This window comes from Vidua macroura, chromosome 11, assembly GCF_024509145.1.
Source record: "Vidua macroura isolate BioBank_ID:100142 chromosome 11, ASM2450914v1, whole genome shotgun sequence".
NCBI lineage: Eukaryota > Metazoa > Chordata > Aves > Passeriformes > Viduidae > Vidua > Vidua macroura.
Window position 1 is genome coordinate 829,996 of NC_071581.1, and position 16,211 is coordinate 846,206.

General features: G+C 50.5%; 1 protein-coding gene across 1 annotated transcript in view; it reads right to left on the reverse strand.

The window, feature by feature from the left end:
• The window catches only part of LOC128812983 (hydrocephalus-inducing protein-like), a 95,421-nt gene that overhangs the window by 29,375 nt on the left and 49,835 nt on the right, over positions 1-16,211 (reverse strand). Inside the window, exons 11-16 of the mRNA XM_053987711.1 lie at positions 7,100-7,320; positions 5,114-5,181; positions 2,760-2,992; positions 2,020-2,120; positions 637-772; positions 18-182 (exon numbers count right to left, since the gene is read on the reverse strand). Of these exons, the coding sequence (XP_053843686.1) occupies positions 18-182; positions 637-772; positions 2,020-2,120; positions 2,760-2,992; positions 5,114-5,181; positions 7,100-7,320 (924 nt within the window). The remainder of the gene's footprint in view (positions 1-17; positions 183-636; positions 773-2,019; positions 2,121-2,759; positions 2,993-5,113; positions 5,182-7,099; positions 7,321-16,211) is intronic.

Consider the following 16,211-nt stretch of genomic DNA (forward strand, 5'->3'; position numbering starts at 1 on the left):
TCTCCCCTTGCGCTCACCCGTGGGTTTCTCTCATCCCCGAACACGCCGACAAGAACGTTGGTGCGATGCTCGCCCAGTGTTTGGACTTTGACTATAACTGGAATCTCTACAGTGCTGCGAGGCTGGACAATCCCATAGGGTTTGGGGCTGGAGTAGAGCACAGGAGAGTCCTCCTCGCATTTCTGGAAGGGACAGAATCAAATGCAACTTCAGAGGGACCTCTGAAGAAACTTTAGACTCCTGAACACCCCTGCAACAGCAACTTACACACATTTTTTAAAAATCCCCAGGACAAAGGTAAAAGGCACAAACAAGATGCAAGAATTGTAGGCTTAGCATTCTCAGGGGGTCCTGCAAGGAGGCTGCCAGCACAGGCACTGGTGTCTGTAGATGCAGCAGCTTTTCACAACCCTCTAAGATCTCCCACAAGAAAACACCCTGAAGACTAGAACATAAACTGTTTCCTCAGGAGGTTAAACTGCATTCTAAAGTTTACATTCAGGTAGGATCCTGTTCTCAGCAGATCTTTAAGACTGAAAAGAAGCCAGCAAGGTCTTATCCAAACCCTTTTCCCCCCTAAAACCTTTTTTTCTCTTCAGAAATATTTGAGAGGAGGAGGTGGATGTGATGCCAAACCTGGGGAATAAGCCTGTAGCAGCCAGGAAGGTCAGTGGGATTCCCAATGATGAACTTCCTCTCATATGGCTCCTTCAGCTGGCATTTACCATACAGCAGGATTTGAGGGTACACGTACAGCTCAGGAACGAGACACCTGGGCAAAGAGATGACCCCAGGGGAATCAGAGATACTGAGAGAATGGAGAACGTTTGCTCCCAAAGATTGTGAAATGGAGCATAACACATTTGTCACTGTCAAATGGACATTTAACAGCCCTGCAGTGATAATTGCCTTCTAAGTCTTCCCACTCAAACATGCCTTGTCAAGGAGGGGCAAACCCTGAGAGGCAGCACCCAGAGGCTGCCAAGTGCCCCAGGCACAGCACTTTGTCCCACAGCTGCCTCAGCCCCTCCTTAACCCAAGAAGGCTTGCAAGGACTCCTGTAGCAGTCCCAGTGATCCGTGAGCTCTGGGGGAGCCTTCCCAACAAGGATCAGTGCTCACTAGGGCTCAAGGAACACACGACTCTAGTGTCTCAGTAAAAATGACTCCCTTCTCTCCCACGGTGCTGTTGCCCTGCCTGACAACTCAGCTGTTTGCCCCAGCCTTGGAGGGCACGAGACACCCCCTGCCCTACAGAGGGGGGGATCACCCCCTCCCAGGTCCTACAGCTCCCTCGGTCCCTTCACTCCACAGGTCCATGCACTGACTGTCCCCAGTTGCACTTGCTTTACAAAATGGCAGCCCAGGCACTGACTGGATGGCTCTGCCTGGGACAGGGAACAGCACCAGGGAACTGCATCCCTCTTGTCATTAAACTGATGCCCACAGCAGCAGAGCAGCATGGAATTCTGCTGCAGCAAGAACGACTTTTGGTTTACGTCTGAGAACATTAAAGCTCAAAATGGGAAGCAGAGGGAAGGAGAAAAACTAGAGCTGACTTGCCACATCAAGGGCTGTTTTCCCCTTGTAAGATCTTACCCTCACCACTCTGCTGTGAGCCACTTCTCCACTGCCAGGTGCCCTCATTAACAGAAGCAGACCCTGACTCTCAGCAGGCTGCTTGGTGTGTCCCAAACCAATGCAGGGTGGTCACAACCCAGCACAACTCCACCTTTTGCAGGAAGGAGGAGAGGAGGCCCTCGGGAAATTTGTTCCAGCTCAAGCACCAAAAACCAGGCCAATAAATGATATCATTCCTGGTCCCTTTAGAAAAGGGCCCAGGACCGTGCTGGGCTGGGAGCAGGGGTGCTTTGCACCACAGGCTGCTGTCCAAGCACTGCTGTTCTCATGTCCAGCTGGGCACAACATGAGGTCATTAAACAGCACTTCTCCTTGGGAGCTGCAGCCAGCAAAGCCTGTGCAAGGCAGTGGCTGGGGGAGGCCAGGGAAGGGCTGGTACCTGGCTGTGATGGTCAGGGATGCCACTCCCTCGCCAATACCCTCCAGGTCCACCAGCATTTTCCGGCAGAATTCCATCACGGTTTTGGAACACATGGTCACCTGTGGAAGAGAAGAGCAGTAAATTCTTCCTTACAAAAGCTCATTACTCACGTGTGATATCCTCCAGCTCTTGAGGGAGGATTTTGCCTTAATTCTTCTCCTGGTCCATGTGTAGAGCACAGTCTCTGAGAGTAACAAAAGCCTTCTGGCAAGATCAGATTTGATAAACACACCTTGCTATCAGGGCATAGGTCAGCCAAATTGAAACATTAGACTAAAGCTCTACACACCACTGCATTCAAATTAAGGGGCCACTTTTTCATCTGTCTACGATGACATAGATGCAGAGGAAATCTGACTTAAACAGAATGAGTTCAGCTTTACAGCAGGAATCTGAGGGCAAAGTGTGGCCCAGCAGGTGCTGGGCAGTTCATGGCTGCAGTTTTTTTGTCTCCACTGGAGATCCCTGCAGTGAACACTAATTGTTCTGCTCCCCGGGAGAGGAGAAATGAGATTTTGGAAACAAAACAGTGCTCCTTGAGGAACATCCCGAGGAACCCAGCTAGCAGAGGCCTCACACCAGTGCAGATCTCTCACTCACACGATGCTCAAAGCTGGCACCAGAGCTAAAGCCCTCCCACACTCCGGTGAAGCTTCAGCCCTGGTGCTGAAGCGTCTGTGGCTGGGCTCTTCCCATACCTTGATATCCCGGTGTCCCTGGGGGAGGATGGTCCCTTGCATGGGATTCATTGTAAACTCTCTTGGCTCCGGGAAAAAATGAATTCCCTCCGTCCCGGATGGGTCACTGTCGCTGTGTATTTGATCACAGCTATTCACAGCAGGCTGCGTGTCATCGTCCAACATGCGGAGCTTGAACGTCACGGGCACCGGGCAGGTGTTAGTCAGGCGAAAGCTCTTGGTGTAGGGAAAGCCTAGGAAAGGACACAAATATCCATTTAGGCACCAATTGTGGCATGACTCCTGGTGTGAATATCCTGGTAGGATGAAAGTGTCATTGGAGTTTAGCTCTTTATTAGCTGAACTACAGCTCACCCAGAAGCTGCATGAGGAATTAACCGTCACTTAGTTCCCTTTGACACCGATTCCAGACTGCAGCCTTGAAAATGCCCACTCCTAGCCCTGCTGTACACTGCAAGTTTCTCTCTTTGTGATGGGGAAGAGCTCCCTCACCTGCCCCAAACCAGTGCCAGTTATTTCTCAGAGATGAGTGTGCACCCAGACCGAGCATTTACATTTACTCTGAGAATTCAAGCTGTAAAATTCCCTGTTAAGGCTGCCAACACTCCCACCGTTTTCAAGATCTATAAACAGTGAGTCATCACTGAGAAGAAGCTACAGCAAAAGAAAGTGAGGATGTAGTCAGGAACTAGAACATGATGCAAAGCACCCTAATGCAGTTCCTCTCTGCAGGATCCTTAAGGCAGCTCTTGGTTTGGGCCAAACAGACTGAGCACGTGACAGCTCAGAGCCCACTCAACTGGAGGCAAACCCGAGCCTTGCTTTGAGATTAGCAATTAGGAACCATGTCCCACCCACCCAACAAACGGGGACATCACACCCATGCTGCTCACTGTGATTGCTGCCTGCAAGGGTTTACCCCAGTTTAGCTCTGAGATTTGCTTTCCATACTGGAAAGTCAGAGATAGAGCCAGGCACAGTGGGGATGTCCTGCAGAGCCCGGACAGCAGCCACAACCTGCTCTGCAGTGGACATCTGGCTGGGCTGGCCAGCTCTGTGGGGAGGAGACTTCTCCCCAGGCCTGCTCACCAAGAGGCATTGGAACACAGATGGGGAGAAAAAACAACTGCAGCTACAGCCCAGAGCTTCTCATCAACAGTGACCACTGCCAGCTCCAGCAGTGACTCCAGCAGGGAGGTAAGAGAGGCACAAAAAGGACAAACACAGATGTCAAAACCTCAAATGAGACTGACATCAACAGTTAAAAAGAAGCAAAGATACAACAGCTGCCTTCAGCTGAAGAGACCTTAGGAATGAAATTGGATTAAGCAGGATGAATCTCCTGTTTCAGAACCATATTTCTACCTGTTGCCTTTCTTGTTTCATTTATTCAAAAGGCAACTTGACACGTGCCTCCGTGGTGATGCAGGCTGGGGAAGAAGCAGCTCAGGAAAGGCAATTACTTTTCTCAAAATGTTAATGAACTTCATTATTATGGGTTTAGGCTCCGTAGTGAATTTTCCCCTTGGTCGAAAAAGGGGGATAGGGGTTTTGGGGGGTTTTGGCTGCGGGGGTGGGCTTTTCCATTCGGGGTTTTTGGGAGTTGTGGTGCGATGCCGTGGGCGGCTGTGAGGTCGGACCTGACCTCAGGTTCGGCAGGGAGCGGAGCTTCCCTTCCTCCCGCTCGGGGGTCGAAGGTCGGCCGTGTGCTGCTGTGGGAGGTTGTGTGCTTGGCCCCGGGACTGCCCTGGCTGCGGCTCAGCACTGGGATCCAACCCGCCTGCCTTCCCCGCTCCTGCCTGCTGCTGTCGGCCAGTGCCGAGATCCCCTCTGCCCGTGAGTTCGCCAAAGGAGCATTTCCTTCCTTCCTGCCCTGCCAGAGCCCACAGCCCCTCCTGCTGTCATCATAACTACACCAAAGGGGAAAAACGGTACTTGGCGGGTGGGCAACGTCTGTTCTTGCATTGTTGTCTGTGCTGTCCTGATATATTCTGGTAAAGAACTATTATTCCTTTTTCCCATGTTTTTTTTGCCTGTGAGCCCTGTACTTTCAAAGGTATAATAATTTGGTGGGAGGGGGTCATCTTTCCACTCCAGGAAGACTCCCACCTTCCTTGGCAGACATCTGTCTTTTAAAGCAGGACAGAGACAGCAGAAAATACTGACTTTCTATGCCTTGGTTCTGTTTGATCTCACAACGGCAGAATGCTACCTGAGGCACCAGCAGCCCTGGAGTTCACACCCTGAAGAGGCTGCTGTGGCAGAACATGAGTGAGGGATGCTTTTATGTTCAAGTGCTCCATTTTGGAACACACAGATCCCTCACGCTGTGTCCCAGCCCAGGGAACACTCACCAAAGGAGATGTCCCCGAAGCTGAGCTCATCGACATTGAAGTGTAAAGTCGGTCCAGCGACACACCCCCTGCGACAGCGAGGACAGAGGAGGAAATGGCTTGGTTAAAGGGAATTGCAAAGGTCTGGCAGTCGTGGCTTGGGGGCATAAAATCTGGTGTCAGGGCACGGTGGGGTTCAAATCAACACAGCACCATGTGCTCAGCACAGCGCCCCTGTGGAGGCAGCTAAAGCCAAGTGGCCAGCAGCCAACAGCCACTGATAGGGCTTTGGGCACAGGGCAGGCAGGAAAAGCCCCCGGGTTGCTGGTGGTCCCATGAAGGACCCTGAACACACACCCAGACATGGCTCCGTGCCTCAGTTTCCCCATCTGTAATGTGATGGACATAAAGGTGCCCCCACAAACTTCTGTACTTTCCAGCTACAGGTGCCCTGCTTTGCTACTTCTGAGCTGTAACTGCTGTTCCCATGGAGGAGCTTTCTCAGGAGAGTTTGACCCACACAATCATTACAGACAGAGTTTTGAGACATGAAGCCAGGGGAGCCCCAAACATGCTCTGAAAAGAGCAGCAACAGTTCTACACAGTGGACAGATGACTCCTAGAGGAAAGGACCAGCTTGTCAGCAGTGCACCAGCTGGCACAGCCAAGAGCAATAGCTTAAACAACCAAACAAGGGTGTCCTGAATCTAGCACACCACCTGACGTGTCCTTGAACTCAGCAGACAGACTCCAAAAGTCACCAACTGAAAATCAGCACTTGAAGCTGCACAACACTCACGAGTTTATTTCATGGTTGATGCCAATCAACGCCCACTCTGCCTTTTGGTTAAAAATCAAGGACCAGCGAGCTGTGCCTTCTGTTATATTCACAGGACTGCCACTGGCTCTGCTCTACACCTCTCAACAAGAGACACCTGCCTTTGCTCAAGGAGGAAGCTGCTTATGCAGAAACATCCCATGACCACTTTGGGGGAGGGACAGAGGAGAATCAATTATTTGATGGTGAAAGGTTCCCTCTTGCTTTCCAAAATAAAAAAGCAGCACTTTTCTTCCAAAAATAAAGCCAGCATAATTGTTTCTCCACTATGGACAGACCTTCTGACCACTTTTCTCTTGCTAAGTAATAACTTGCTTGTTCTTTTTTTATCCATCTCCCTTATCTTACTGGTATAATCAACTGCAGAGTGCTGTAATTTCTTTACTGCCTTGACCCAGTGCCTCCCAACAGCAACAGCCTAGCTCCAAAGCTCCAGAGCAGCCAGCATCAGATCTCCTGCTTACCCTACATGATCCTAGCAGCACGTGGCTCAGGCTAGCAGGGACAAGCCCTCGTGTGCTGTGGTCCTGAGGACTGAGCTCTGCCTCCCCTTTTATCAGCCCTTGCCCCTTTTGCTGGGCCAGGATTATGTCTTGCAATGGCACTAGCCCATAGGACGACGCCCAAGTCCTTGGGACAGTTCCTGCTGCACAGTTCCCCGTCTCCCACATCAGCCCTTGCCTGGCTGTGGAAAGGAGCTACCAGGGCACTCTCTGCACAGGAGTTGAGAGCACGGCTTGTCCCCCACAGCATGGCTGTGAGAGGTGAGGTGAGGAGGCTGCTGCCCATCTGGGATGGATTATTAATGGAAGTTTCTACAAACACTGCTGCTGGTGCAGAATCACCCAGGCTGGCCAACCTCCAAAGCCCTGGGGGCCTTGCTGGCTGTTCAGGGGGGACATCCCAGAGCAGCTACTGCCCAAAGCTGATCCATCCCACTGCCTGCCATGGCCCAAGGCAGAGGGAGATCCCTGCAGGGAGGAGTCATTCCAGCTCCTGGGTACCACCCAGGGCAGGAGGCATCCTCACACTAAGGTAATTCCAGGATCAGAGCAGTGATTAAGACCTCAGGAAACACCTTTTTTCTCTGCTCAACCCCAAAATGAGGTAGCTGGGGGATGTCCCAGGGACAGCTACAGATGTGCCCACCAAGCTCCCACAGTCCTTACCTGATGGTCAGGATGGCAGGCGTAGGAGATCCAGCCACACTGAACTGGAATTCTTCCTCAAACATCCCCAACACGGTGGCATTGAAGGAGATCTGAATAGTCTGGATCCCACCTGGTGCAATGATGCCCTCCTCAGGTGCAAACTTGAAGCAGAATCCCTTCCTGGTTGAAGGGATATAGGTGAAGGGAGCATCAATAGCTCCTTGGTTAATCAGCTTCACCTGCAGCAGCAAGAAAGCAAAATGGAAATACATGTGGAATCTTCCCTTCTTGTGAGTTATTTTCTAATGATGCAATTAACACCCAGAAAAGGCAGAGGATGCTTTGTGCTGCTGAATGGCAGAAATTTAAAAATACAAGAGGACAAGGTCTGCCTTTGGGTTTTCACGCAAAGCCGTGGTAACTCCACATAACTGCAGTCACCCTGGGGTTATCCTGTCGGAACCCAAGGTGTCCCTCAGACACTCTTGGATGTTCTGGGCCCAGGGCAGAGGCCTCTGAGACCCTGGCAGGCGGCCAGGGACCCCTGTGGTCTTGAGCCTGACCCATGGAACAATTTACCAACCTTGCAGGAAGAACAAGAAATCACAAAAGTTTAGATATTATAATAGAAGTAGTCACAAGGTGAAAGGTAGGATTTTTTAGTGCTGTACAGGGGGGTTTTAGGCCTTGTACAGGGGGGTCTGAGGTTTGTACATGGGGGTCAGAGGTTCTAAGATGGAGGGATTTGGGCGTGCCCTGTCCTCCTTCTTTCTTCTTCCTATTCTCCATGTTCTTGGTGATGTTGGCACTCACAGATTGGTTTAGAGTAGAAAGTCACTGTTCAACATAGGTAGTAGGCATTGGGGAAAAACTATAAACACCTAATACGTAATATGTGATATAAAAGATGGCACCAGCCCCTCGGGGAGGGGAGAGAGGAGACAGCCAGAGACGGGGACAGACAGAGTCAGGGACAATGTCAGGGAGTCTGTGTGCCTTGAGATAACATGCAATAAACTGCCTTGAGACCGGACGACTGAAGACTGCTGAGTCTTTCTTTGAAGGCACGGGTTGGAGGAGAGACTTCACCACCAGCCGGAGTCACCCCAATCCGGGGAAGGCTCCGACATCTGGCGTCCCTGGGTGGGCGCTGACAAGAGACTAATTTACCAGACGACCTCCAACTTCCACCCGAGACACAGGCACACCCTGAAGACTCCGAAGAGAGAGAGAGCGGACAGCTCCAGACGAAACATCCTGACCTTCACCAAAACAAATCATCCCAAGGACAGCCCGGAGAGGAGAAAAACCAGAAGCGCGCCTGGAATTTCTCGCCTGTGAGCTGCTGGACAGTAATCAGGACCATCTCCGGACCGACCTTGCGCTGACTCAGCTTTTGGTGAGATCGGTTGAGATTGAGAACATGGGGGGGGGATACTCCCAAGAGCAGATCCAAGTTTTGTCAGCCCTACAGAGGGTGGCATCCACACATCCTGTGGAGATGACTCCAAAAGAGCTAAAGGCTCTGTTGCTGTGGGTGCGGTGTAATTATCCGCACATTGAGACACATCTCTTGTTCGAACCAAATTTCTGGCAAGAGATCAATAGGCATTTGCATTATCTGGTCACAAAAAGAGATAAGAATGCCGCAAAACTTTTACCTTCCGCGAGAATAATGTTAGAGTCGTTTTCACAGCGCGGCAAGGAGTCTCTTGTTTTACACCAAATAGCTCAGGCTCCTGGAGGAGCACAGGGAGAATTGCCCAGCCAGCAGCTTGGGGCAGCTCTCTTCACCACAGATCAGGAGGAAGCAGAATCGCTTCCCGTGGAAAAGCAAGGGGACGATTTTCCAGCACGCCCAGGATCCCCGGGTTCCCACAGGTCCTCAGATTCCCCTGAACCCCCAGAATCTCTAGGGTCCTCCGATGCAGAAACCCCTCAGTCGGTTGCAGATCAGCCGGGGACAGTTGTCACCCTTGGTGAGGGAGGAGATTGGGAATACCCCGAGTCTACACTCACAGAGGGGGGGGCTGCAGCAGCACAGGCTGGGGAAGGTGCAGATGGGAGTGCAGAACCCAGGGAGGAGGGGGAGCCGTCTCTCGCAGCAGCGGCGGCGGGCAGTTTGCAACAGCCCGCGGCGCCGGGGAGAGCGGGGGGGACTGTGAGGGCAAAGGGGACCAGTGAGAAGGCGGGGGATGTGGGCGCGGCGGTCGTGCGTCCTGAGGGTCCCGTGACGCGTGCCATGGCGAGGGCCCGCGCTGCCGCAGCGGCAGCCGCCCGGCAGGCACAGGGTGAAGGCTCCCAAACCACAGCAGCGGCGTTGGCCAGGCAGCAGGCTGAGACAGAGCGAAAAGCTACGGCAGATGCTCGTCTCGCGGCAGTGGCAACGCGCATGCGTCTGGTGGAAAAGCGAAACCCAGAAGCCGGGGCGGGGGAGGGCACCTCGCGTGCGGCGGGCGCGACACGAGCACAGACGGGACGGAAGCGACGCGCTCGGGTTGTGGGCATTGGCACAGAGTCAGGAGAGGCAGGTCCCAGTGAGGGGCAGTATGGGGTGGATACATCAGAGCCGGAGTGGGATCGGGAAGGTGGCGACGTCAGTCTCGGGGAGGAGGAGAGCGCTCCCGAGATCGCGGCTGCGCTGGAAAAAGCAAGGAGGCGCGGCCAGGGTCGGGGCGGGAGCGTCCACACCCCCGTGGTGACGCAGGCGGGGATGGGGCGTGTCCAGGGTGCAAACGTTTGCCAGGGCACCGCCTCCACACCGTTCCCATGGCAATCGACTCATGCGCACTCAGCCTGTGCCCACAGCCAATCCCAGCCAGTCTCAGACATTGTAAAGCTGAAGCAGTTGATACAGCGAGAGTCGACATCCCAGACTGCGGGATTTGCAAGTGTAAATCAATTGTTACAAGAACTGCACAGGGATTTATCAGAGATACAGATAGGGGAACAAACGTTCGAGTCTTTTGCAGTGCCGACCTCAACCGGTCAGACGACAGCGCCACCCAGTGGCGGGACTGCAATATTGCAGGAGGTTTTGCCGGAGCCGGTTGCCCAAGCCATCGCGCCACCCAGTGGTGGGTCTGTAACATTGCAACACTTTTTTCCAGTTTTATATAAGAAGAAGTCTAGGGCGAGGAAGACTACACCTGCACGACAGCAGGAACCTCCGCTGATTCCAGAGCGACATGTGACTCAGGACACTCCTGCTGAGGCGCAGCAACAGGATGATACTGTATGTATTACTGCTTCGGAGGGTGTCCCAGTCTGGACAATTCCAACATTAAGGGCTGCTGATTCCTCACGTCAGGGAGAGTCAATCATAATATCAAAGGGAGTTGTTGAGTTTCTTTTACAGTATCTGACCACAGCCTTGGAGTCGCATTCAGAGCTGCTGACTCATCTTTCGAAAATTTCTCAAACAATACAGGGCAGCCGTGTGTTTTCCTCTGCAGCAGACGTTCCATTTTCATCCGCAATCACCCAGTCCTCATCCTTGCAGATGCCACAGATGTCGGTGAGTTCTGCTGCACCAAAGCCTCGATCACAACAAATAACTCCACTCTACAGGCAAGTACCCACAAAATTTCCAGTTCTACCGAACGCAAAGCTAGACTGGCAGGACATTCGAGCAGAATTAGAACGGGAAAAAGGTCTATTGCAGGGCTCGGGAAACATCACGATGCCAGTGAGCTATGATGCTCAGGGACAAAACCCAAGGTGGGAACGCCTGGATCGTGGTGCGATCAAAGACTTAGCCAAAGCCATCCGAGACAACGGGTTGTCATCACCGTACTTCAAACAAATGTTGAAGAGCATCTTTGGTATGTATGATTTAACACCCTATGATCTTAAATATCTTGCAACATCAGTTCTTACAGACACCCAGGCTCTTGTATGGCAAAAGGCGTGGAGGAGATCCCTGGAGGATCTGAGAGCCAGATACCAGGGCGGACCAAACGCGAACCTCACCGTGGCGCAGCTTGCTGGTGATCCTCCCGAAGACGACCCGATTCAACAAGCGGTGAGGCTCCCACGGAACGTGCTCAACGACATCAAGGAGGCGGCACGGAGAGCAATCCTACAGATTGCTCCGGCGGGAGTCCAGGACAGCATCTACACGGAGATCAGGCAGGGTCCTTCGGAGCCATTCTCCTCATTTGTGGATCGTCTTTCCCAAGCAGTGGAACGACAGGTAGTCGAAGAGGGGGCGAAACCACATTTGATCAAAAGCCTTGCATTTTCCAATGCCAACCCGGAATGCAGGCGGATCATCAGCCTGATGCCACATCAGGCCACTTTGGCAGACATAATAGAGGCATGCAGCAAGGTGGGGACACCACAACATGTAGCATCCATCGTGAAAGAAGAGTTAACAGAGCAGATTAAGAGCAGTGTCAAGGAGGTTCTTGCAGATTACACAAAGAACGGTGGCAACATAGGGAGGCGATGTTTTGGATGTGGGGCACAAGGACATATCAAAAAGAATTGCCCACAATTTGCAAAATCTAATAAACCATCAGATCTTTGTCCCCGATGCAGGAGAGGAAGGCATCTTGCGAGTGAATGCCATTCGCAGACAGATGTGGATGGAAGACCTCTACCGCATTCGGGAAACGGGAAAAAGAGCGCGAATCATCGCCAGCGCGCTCCGACACAAATCATGGCGGTGACACAAAACCAGCAGGAGCAATCCTCGGAGAAGAACAAGCAGATCCCCTCAGCAGAACAATCTCCAAAATCCCCAGCGACCCAGACTTGGTACCACCCGGATTCCAATGCGTGCTGGCAACCACCAAAGTAACGTGTTTTTTGGACAACAGCCACACAGTGATACCCACAGGTGTAACTGGGACTTCTTGGAGAAGACAAGATTTTTTGATAATGGCCAGGGACAGAAGCAGTATTCTTGGACTTGTTGTTTATCCATCCTTAATTTCAGCAAACTACAAAGAGGAGCTGATGGTCACGGCAAAAGCTCTTCAACCACCTTTGACAATTCCAAAAAATACACCGATAGCCCAGGCCATGGCTTTGCCGTCCCATGCAGAAAAACAAATTATGCCAGTGCTTGACAGGCAAGGTTTCTTTTCTAGTGATCAAGCGGAAGTACATGCATCCTGGGTGAAACATTTGAGCCGAGACCGACCCATCCTTACTTGTCGGTTGACTTGCAACGAAAAGACAGTCGTCATTACAGGGATGCTCGACACAGGGGCAGACGTCACAGTTATTTCATACGTTTTTTGGCCCCAGGAATGGGACTTGACTGTACCTTTGGGTTCTCTCGCAGGCATAGGAGGAAGTTCTCTATGCATGCAGAGTGAAAACGCAATCGTCGTCACAGGTCCAGGAAGAAAAACAGCAATCATTCGTCCTTTCATCGTGCAAAAACCCATTACAGTGTGGGGAAGAGACCTCTTAGCACAATGGGGACTGAGATTGGAATTGGATTTTTAACAGGGGTCACTGCGGCACTCACCACTTTGAAATTGACTTGGAAAACCAATGATCCTGTTTGGGTGGATCAGTGGCCCCTTGAACGAAAGAAATTGAGTGCATTGAAAAAGTTAGTCCAGGAACAACTGCAAAAGGGACACATCAAACCAACAAATAGCCCATGGAATTCCCCAGTGTTTGTCATTCACAAGAAAACTTCAGGATCTTGGAGGCTGCTTCACGATCTCAGGAAGATCAACGAGGTCATCGAGGATATGGGGCCGCTCCAGCAGGGACTTCCATCTCTCTCAATGATCCCGAGAGATTGGTCGCTTGTCATCATCGATCTCAAAGACTGTTTTTTCAGCATTCCGCTTCATCCAGATGATGCTCCACGTTTTGCATTTTCCGTCCCAAGTTTTAACAGGGAGGAACCCCTGCAAAGGTACCATTGGACCGTTCTTCCACAAGGTCTCAAAAATTCTCCGACCATTTGCCAATGGTATGTGGCTCAAGCTTTGCATCCAGCGCGGGAGAAACATCCGAAAACAAAAATTGTTCATTACATGGACGATTTGCTCATCGCAGCACCAACAAAACCGGAGTTGCAGAGAGCCCGCGATTGTGTGATCGCAGAAGTTCAAAAAGCAGGAATGGAAATTAGTGTCTCAAAAATACAAGAAATTGCGCCTTGGAAATATCTGGGATGGAAGATCACAAAGCAAACAATAAGGCCACAAAAACTGGAGATCAACACGAAAATCACCAATCTGCAGGATTTACAACAGCTTTTGGGGGAGATCAACTGGATGAGACCGATCTTGGGAATCACAAATGATGACATTTCATCACTGCTCGATCTCCTGAGAGGAGACAATAACATCAAATCTCCCAGAACTCTCACACCTGAAGCACGGAAAGATCTTGAAAAGATCACGGACATGATTCAACACAGACAGGCACATCGTTTTGTAGAATCACTGCCTTTCCACTTGGCAGTGTTGGGGGAAACAACACAACTGTATGGGTTGATTTTTCAATGGGATTCATCTCTAGGAGACCCTCTACTGATGATAGAGTGGGTTTTTTTAGCTTATAGGCCCTCAAAAACAATTCTCACAGATTTGGAGATGATGGCTCAGATCATCATCAAAGCAAGAACAAGGTTGCTGACAATGTCAGGCAGGGATTTCTCAATCATTCATTTACCTCTAAAGAAAGATTATTTTGAATGGGCAATGCAAAAATCACAAGATATCTCCATTGCGTTGTTAGGATATCCAGGGGTTTGTACAGTTCATTTCCCGCCTCACAGAATGCTAAATGCAAAAATAAGTTTTAGAGAAAAACCGAAAATAAGTCAGGAACCAGTGGAAGGTGTGACAGTGTTCACTGATGGTTCAGGGAAAACCCACAAATCAGTGATCACATGGCAAAACCCAAAAACAGAAGAATGGGAATCAGACATCAAGACAGTGCAGGGTTCACCACAAATTGTAGAATTGGCAGCAGTGGTCAGGGCTTTTCAGTTGTTTCCAGAACCTCTCAATCTGATCACAGACTCAGCATATGTTGCGAATGTGATCAAACGATTAGAGGGATCACTGTTGAAGCACACAGATAATGAAATCTTATATTCATATCTGTCATGCATGAGAACAATCCTAGAAAATAGGGAACACAAATACTTTGTTACACATATCAGGGCGCATTCCTCACTTCCAGGGTTTTTGGCAGAGGGGAATGCTCGCGCAGACAAGCTCACAATGCCCATCTCGCAGACATTGCCAGACATTTTTGAGCAAGCAAAATTGAGCCATGCATTCTTCCATCAAAATGCTCAAGCATTGATGGAATCCTTTCGCCTTTCAAAAAGCCAGGCGAGGGAGATCATCAGTGCTTGCCCAGATTGCCAACTTGTGCAGCCACCTGCATCCACAGGAGCAGTCAATCCAAGAGGATTGCAAAGTCTCCAGCTGTGGCAAACTGATGTCACAAAATACCCATCTTTTGGGCGGCTCAAAAACATCCATGTTTCAGTTGACACATTCTCGGGGGCGACATTTGCATCATTACATACAGGGGAAACCGCAGAACATGCCTGCAGGCACTTTTTACAAGCATTTGCATCATTAGGGGTGCCACAAGAGATAAAAACAGATAATGGACCAACCTACACAGGCAAAGTGCTTGACAGATTCTTAAAAAAATGGGGAGTCAAACACATTTTCGGTATTCCTCATTCTCCCACAGGTCAAGCAATCATTGAAAGAACACATCATACCCTGAAATCACTTTTGGATAAACAGAAAAGGGGGGAGGCAGGTGCAACACCTTATATGCGGTTGAACAAAGCTCTGTATGTGTTGAATTTTTTAAATGGCTCTTTCTCAGAGCCCACTCCACCAATTATCAGGCACTTCACGAACAACACGCAAGCAAAGCTAAGGGAAAATCCTTTAGTTCTGATCCGAAACCCAGAGACAGGACAAATCGAAGGCCCATTCACATTAATCACTTGGGGCAAGGGTTTCGCTTGTGTCTCCACAGGGCGAGGGCTGAAGTGGGTGTCAGCAAGGCACGTGAAACCTTACCGGGTGCAGACGCAAGCGGACGCAGATCCAAGAAGCAAAGACGCGGGCACGCAAACGAAGGCGGACAACAGCGCTGCAAACATCTCATCAGACAACGATTGACAACTCAGAGACTTGGGGTTTTTCTTGGGACTCGAGTGTCATTCGGGTGTTGCTGCATTGCAAGGTTTCTCGCAGAGAGTGAGGACATGGGCATGGGGTTCAGACAGATAGTGCTCATGTGCTTCATTCTCTTGCCTGTTGCCATGAGCAATAGGGCACATTTTCCCATGAGACAGCCAAAGGGAAATGTGTGGGAAACTTTGGCAAAGGCAGCGGGTCTGGACAGCATTTGTCTGACACATTCAAGGCCAGGGAAACCATTCTCGACATGTTTGGTAGGTGTACCGGTGAAGGAATGGCCGATCCCAAAGAACATCCCTCCAAAGGTTCTGAAATCTTTTTCGGATCCTGTGGAAGGATGGCGTGTTTGGACACAGTTCCTTCCTGTGGCTCATTTCGAACCCCAGGAATTGGACATCTTTGGGTCAACAAGAATGAAATTTTGCATCATATTCAATCCATCAGGAGTGACAGAGACAGATAACCACACGATAGATGTCACTCCAAACCAGCCCTTTTACAGAAATGCATCATCCTGGTGCAATTACACCAAGATGACGAGCAGACTATCCCTCCAGAATCCAACCGTTTTACCAAAAGGAATTTTCTTGATTTGTGGGGACAGAATTTGGCCTGCTATCCCTGCAAAAATCAGGGGCGGTCCATGCAGCATTGGAGAACTCTCATTGATAACACCCAATTTGAAAATTTTGAGAGAACAATCACACAGGAGAATAAGATCCATTGAACAATATGGCCCAAATTGTGATGATGAGGTTTATACCTGGAACAAGGCTCGGAGAATTGCAGTAGCAATTTTCTCACCCCAAGCAGCATCGGGGGTGGCCTTGACACAATTGGACCACATAGCATGTTGGTTGAGCAAACACACTCGTGCCATTTCTTCTGCACTGAGCGACATGCTAACAGATATCGACAGTGCGAGACAAGCAACGCTTCAGAATAGGGCGGCAATTGATTATTTGCTGCTATCA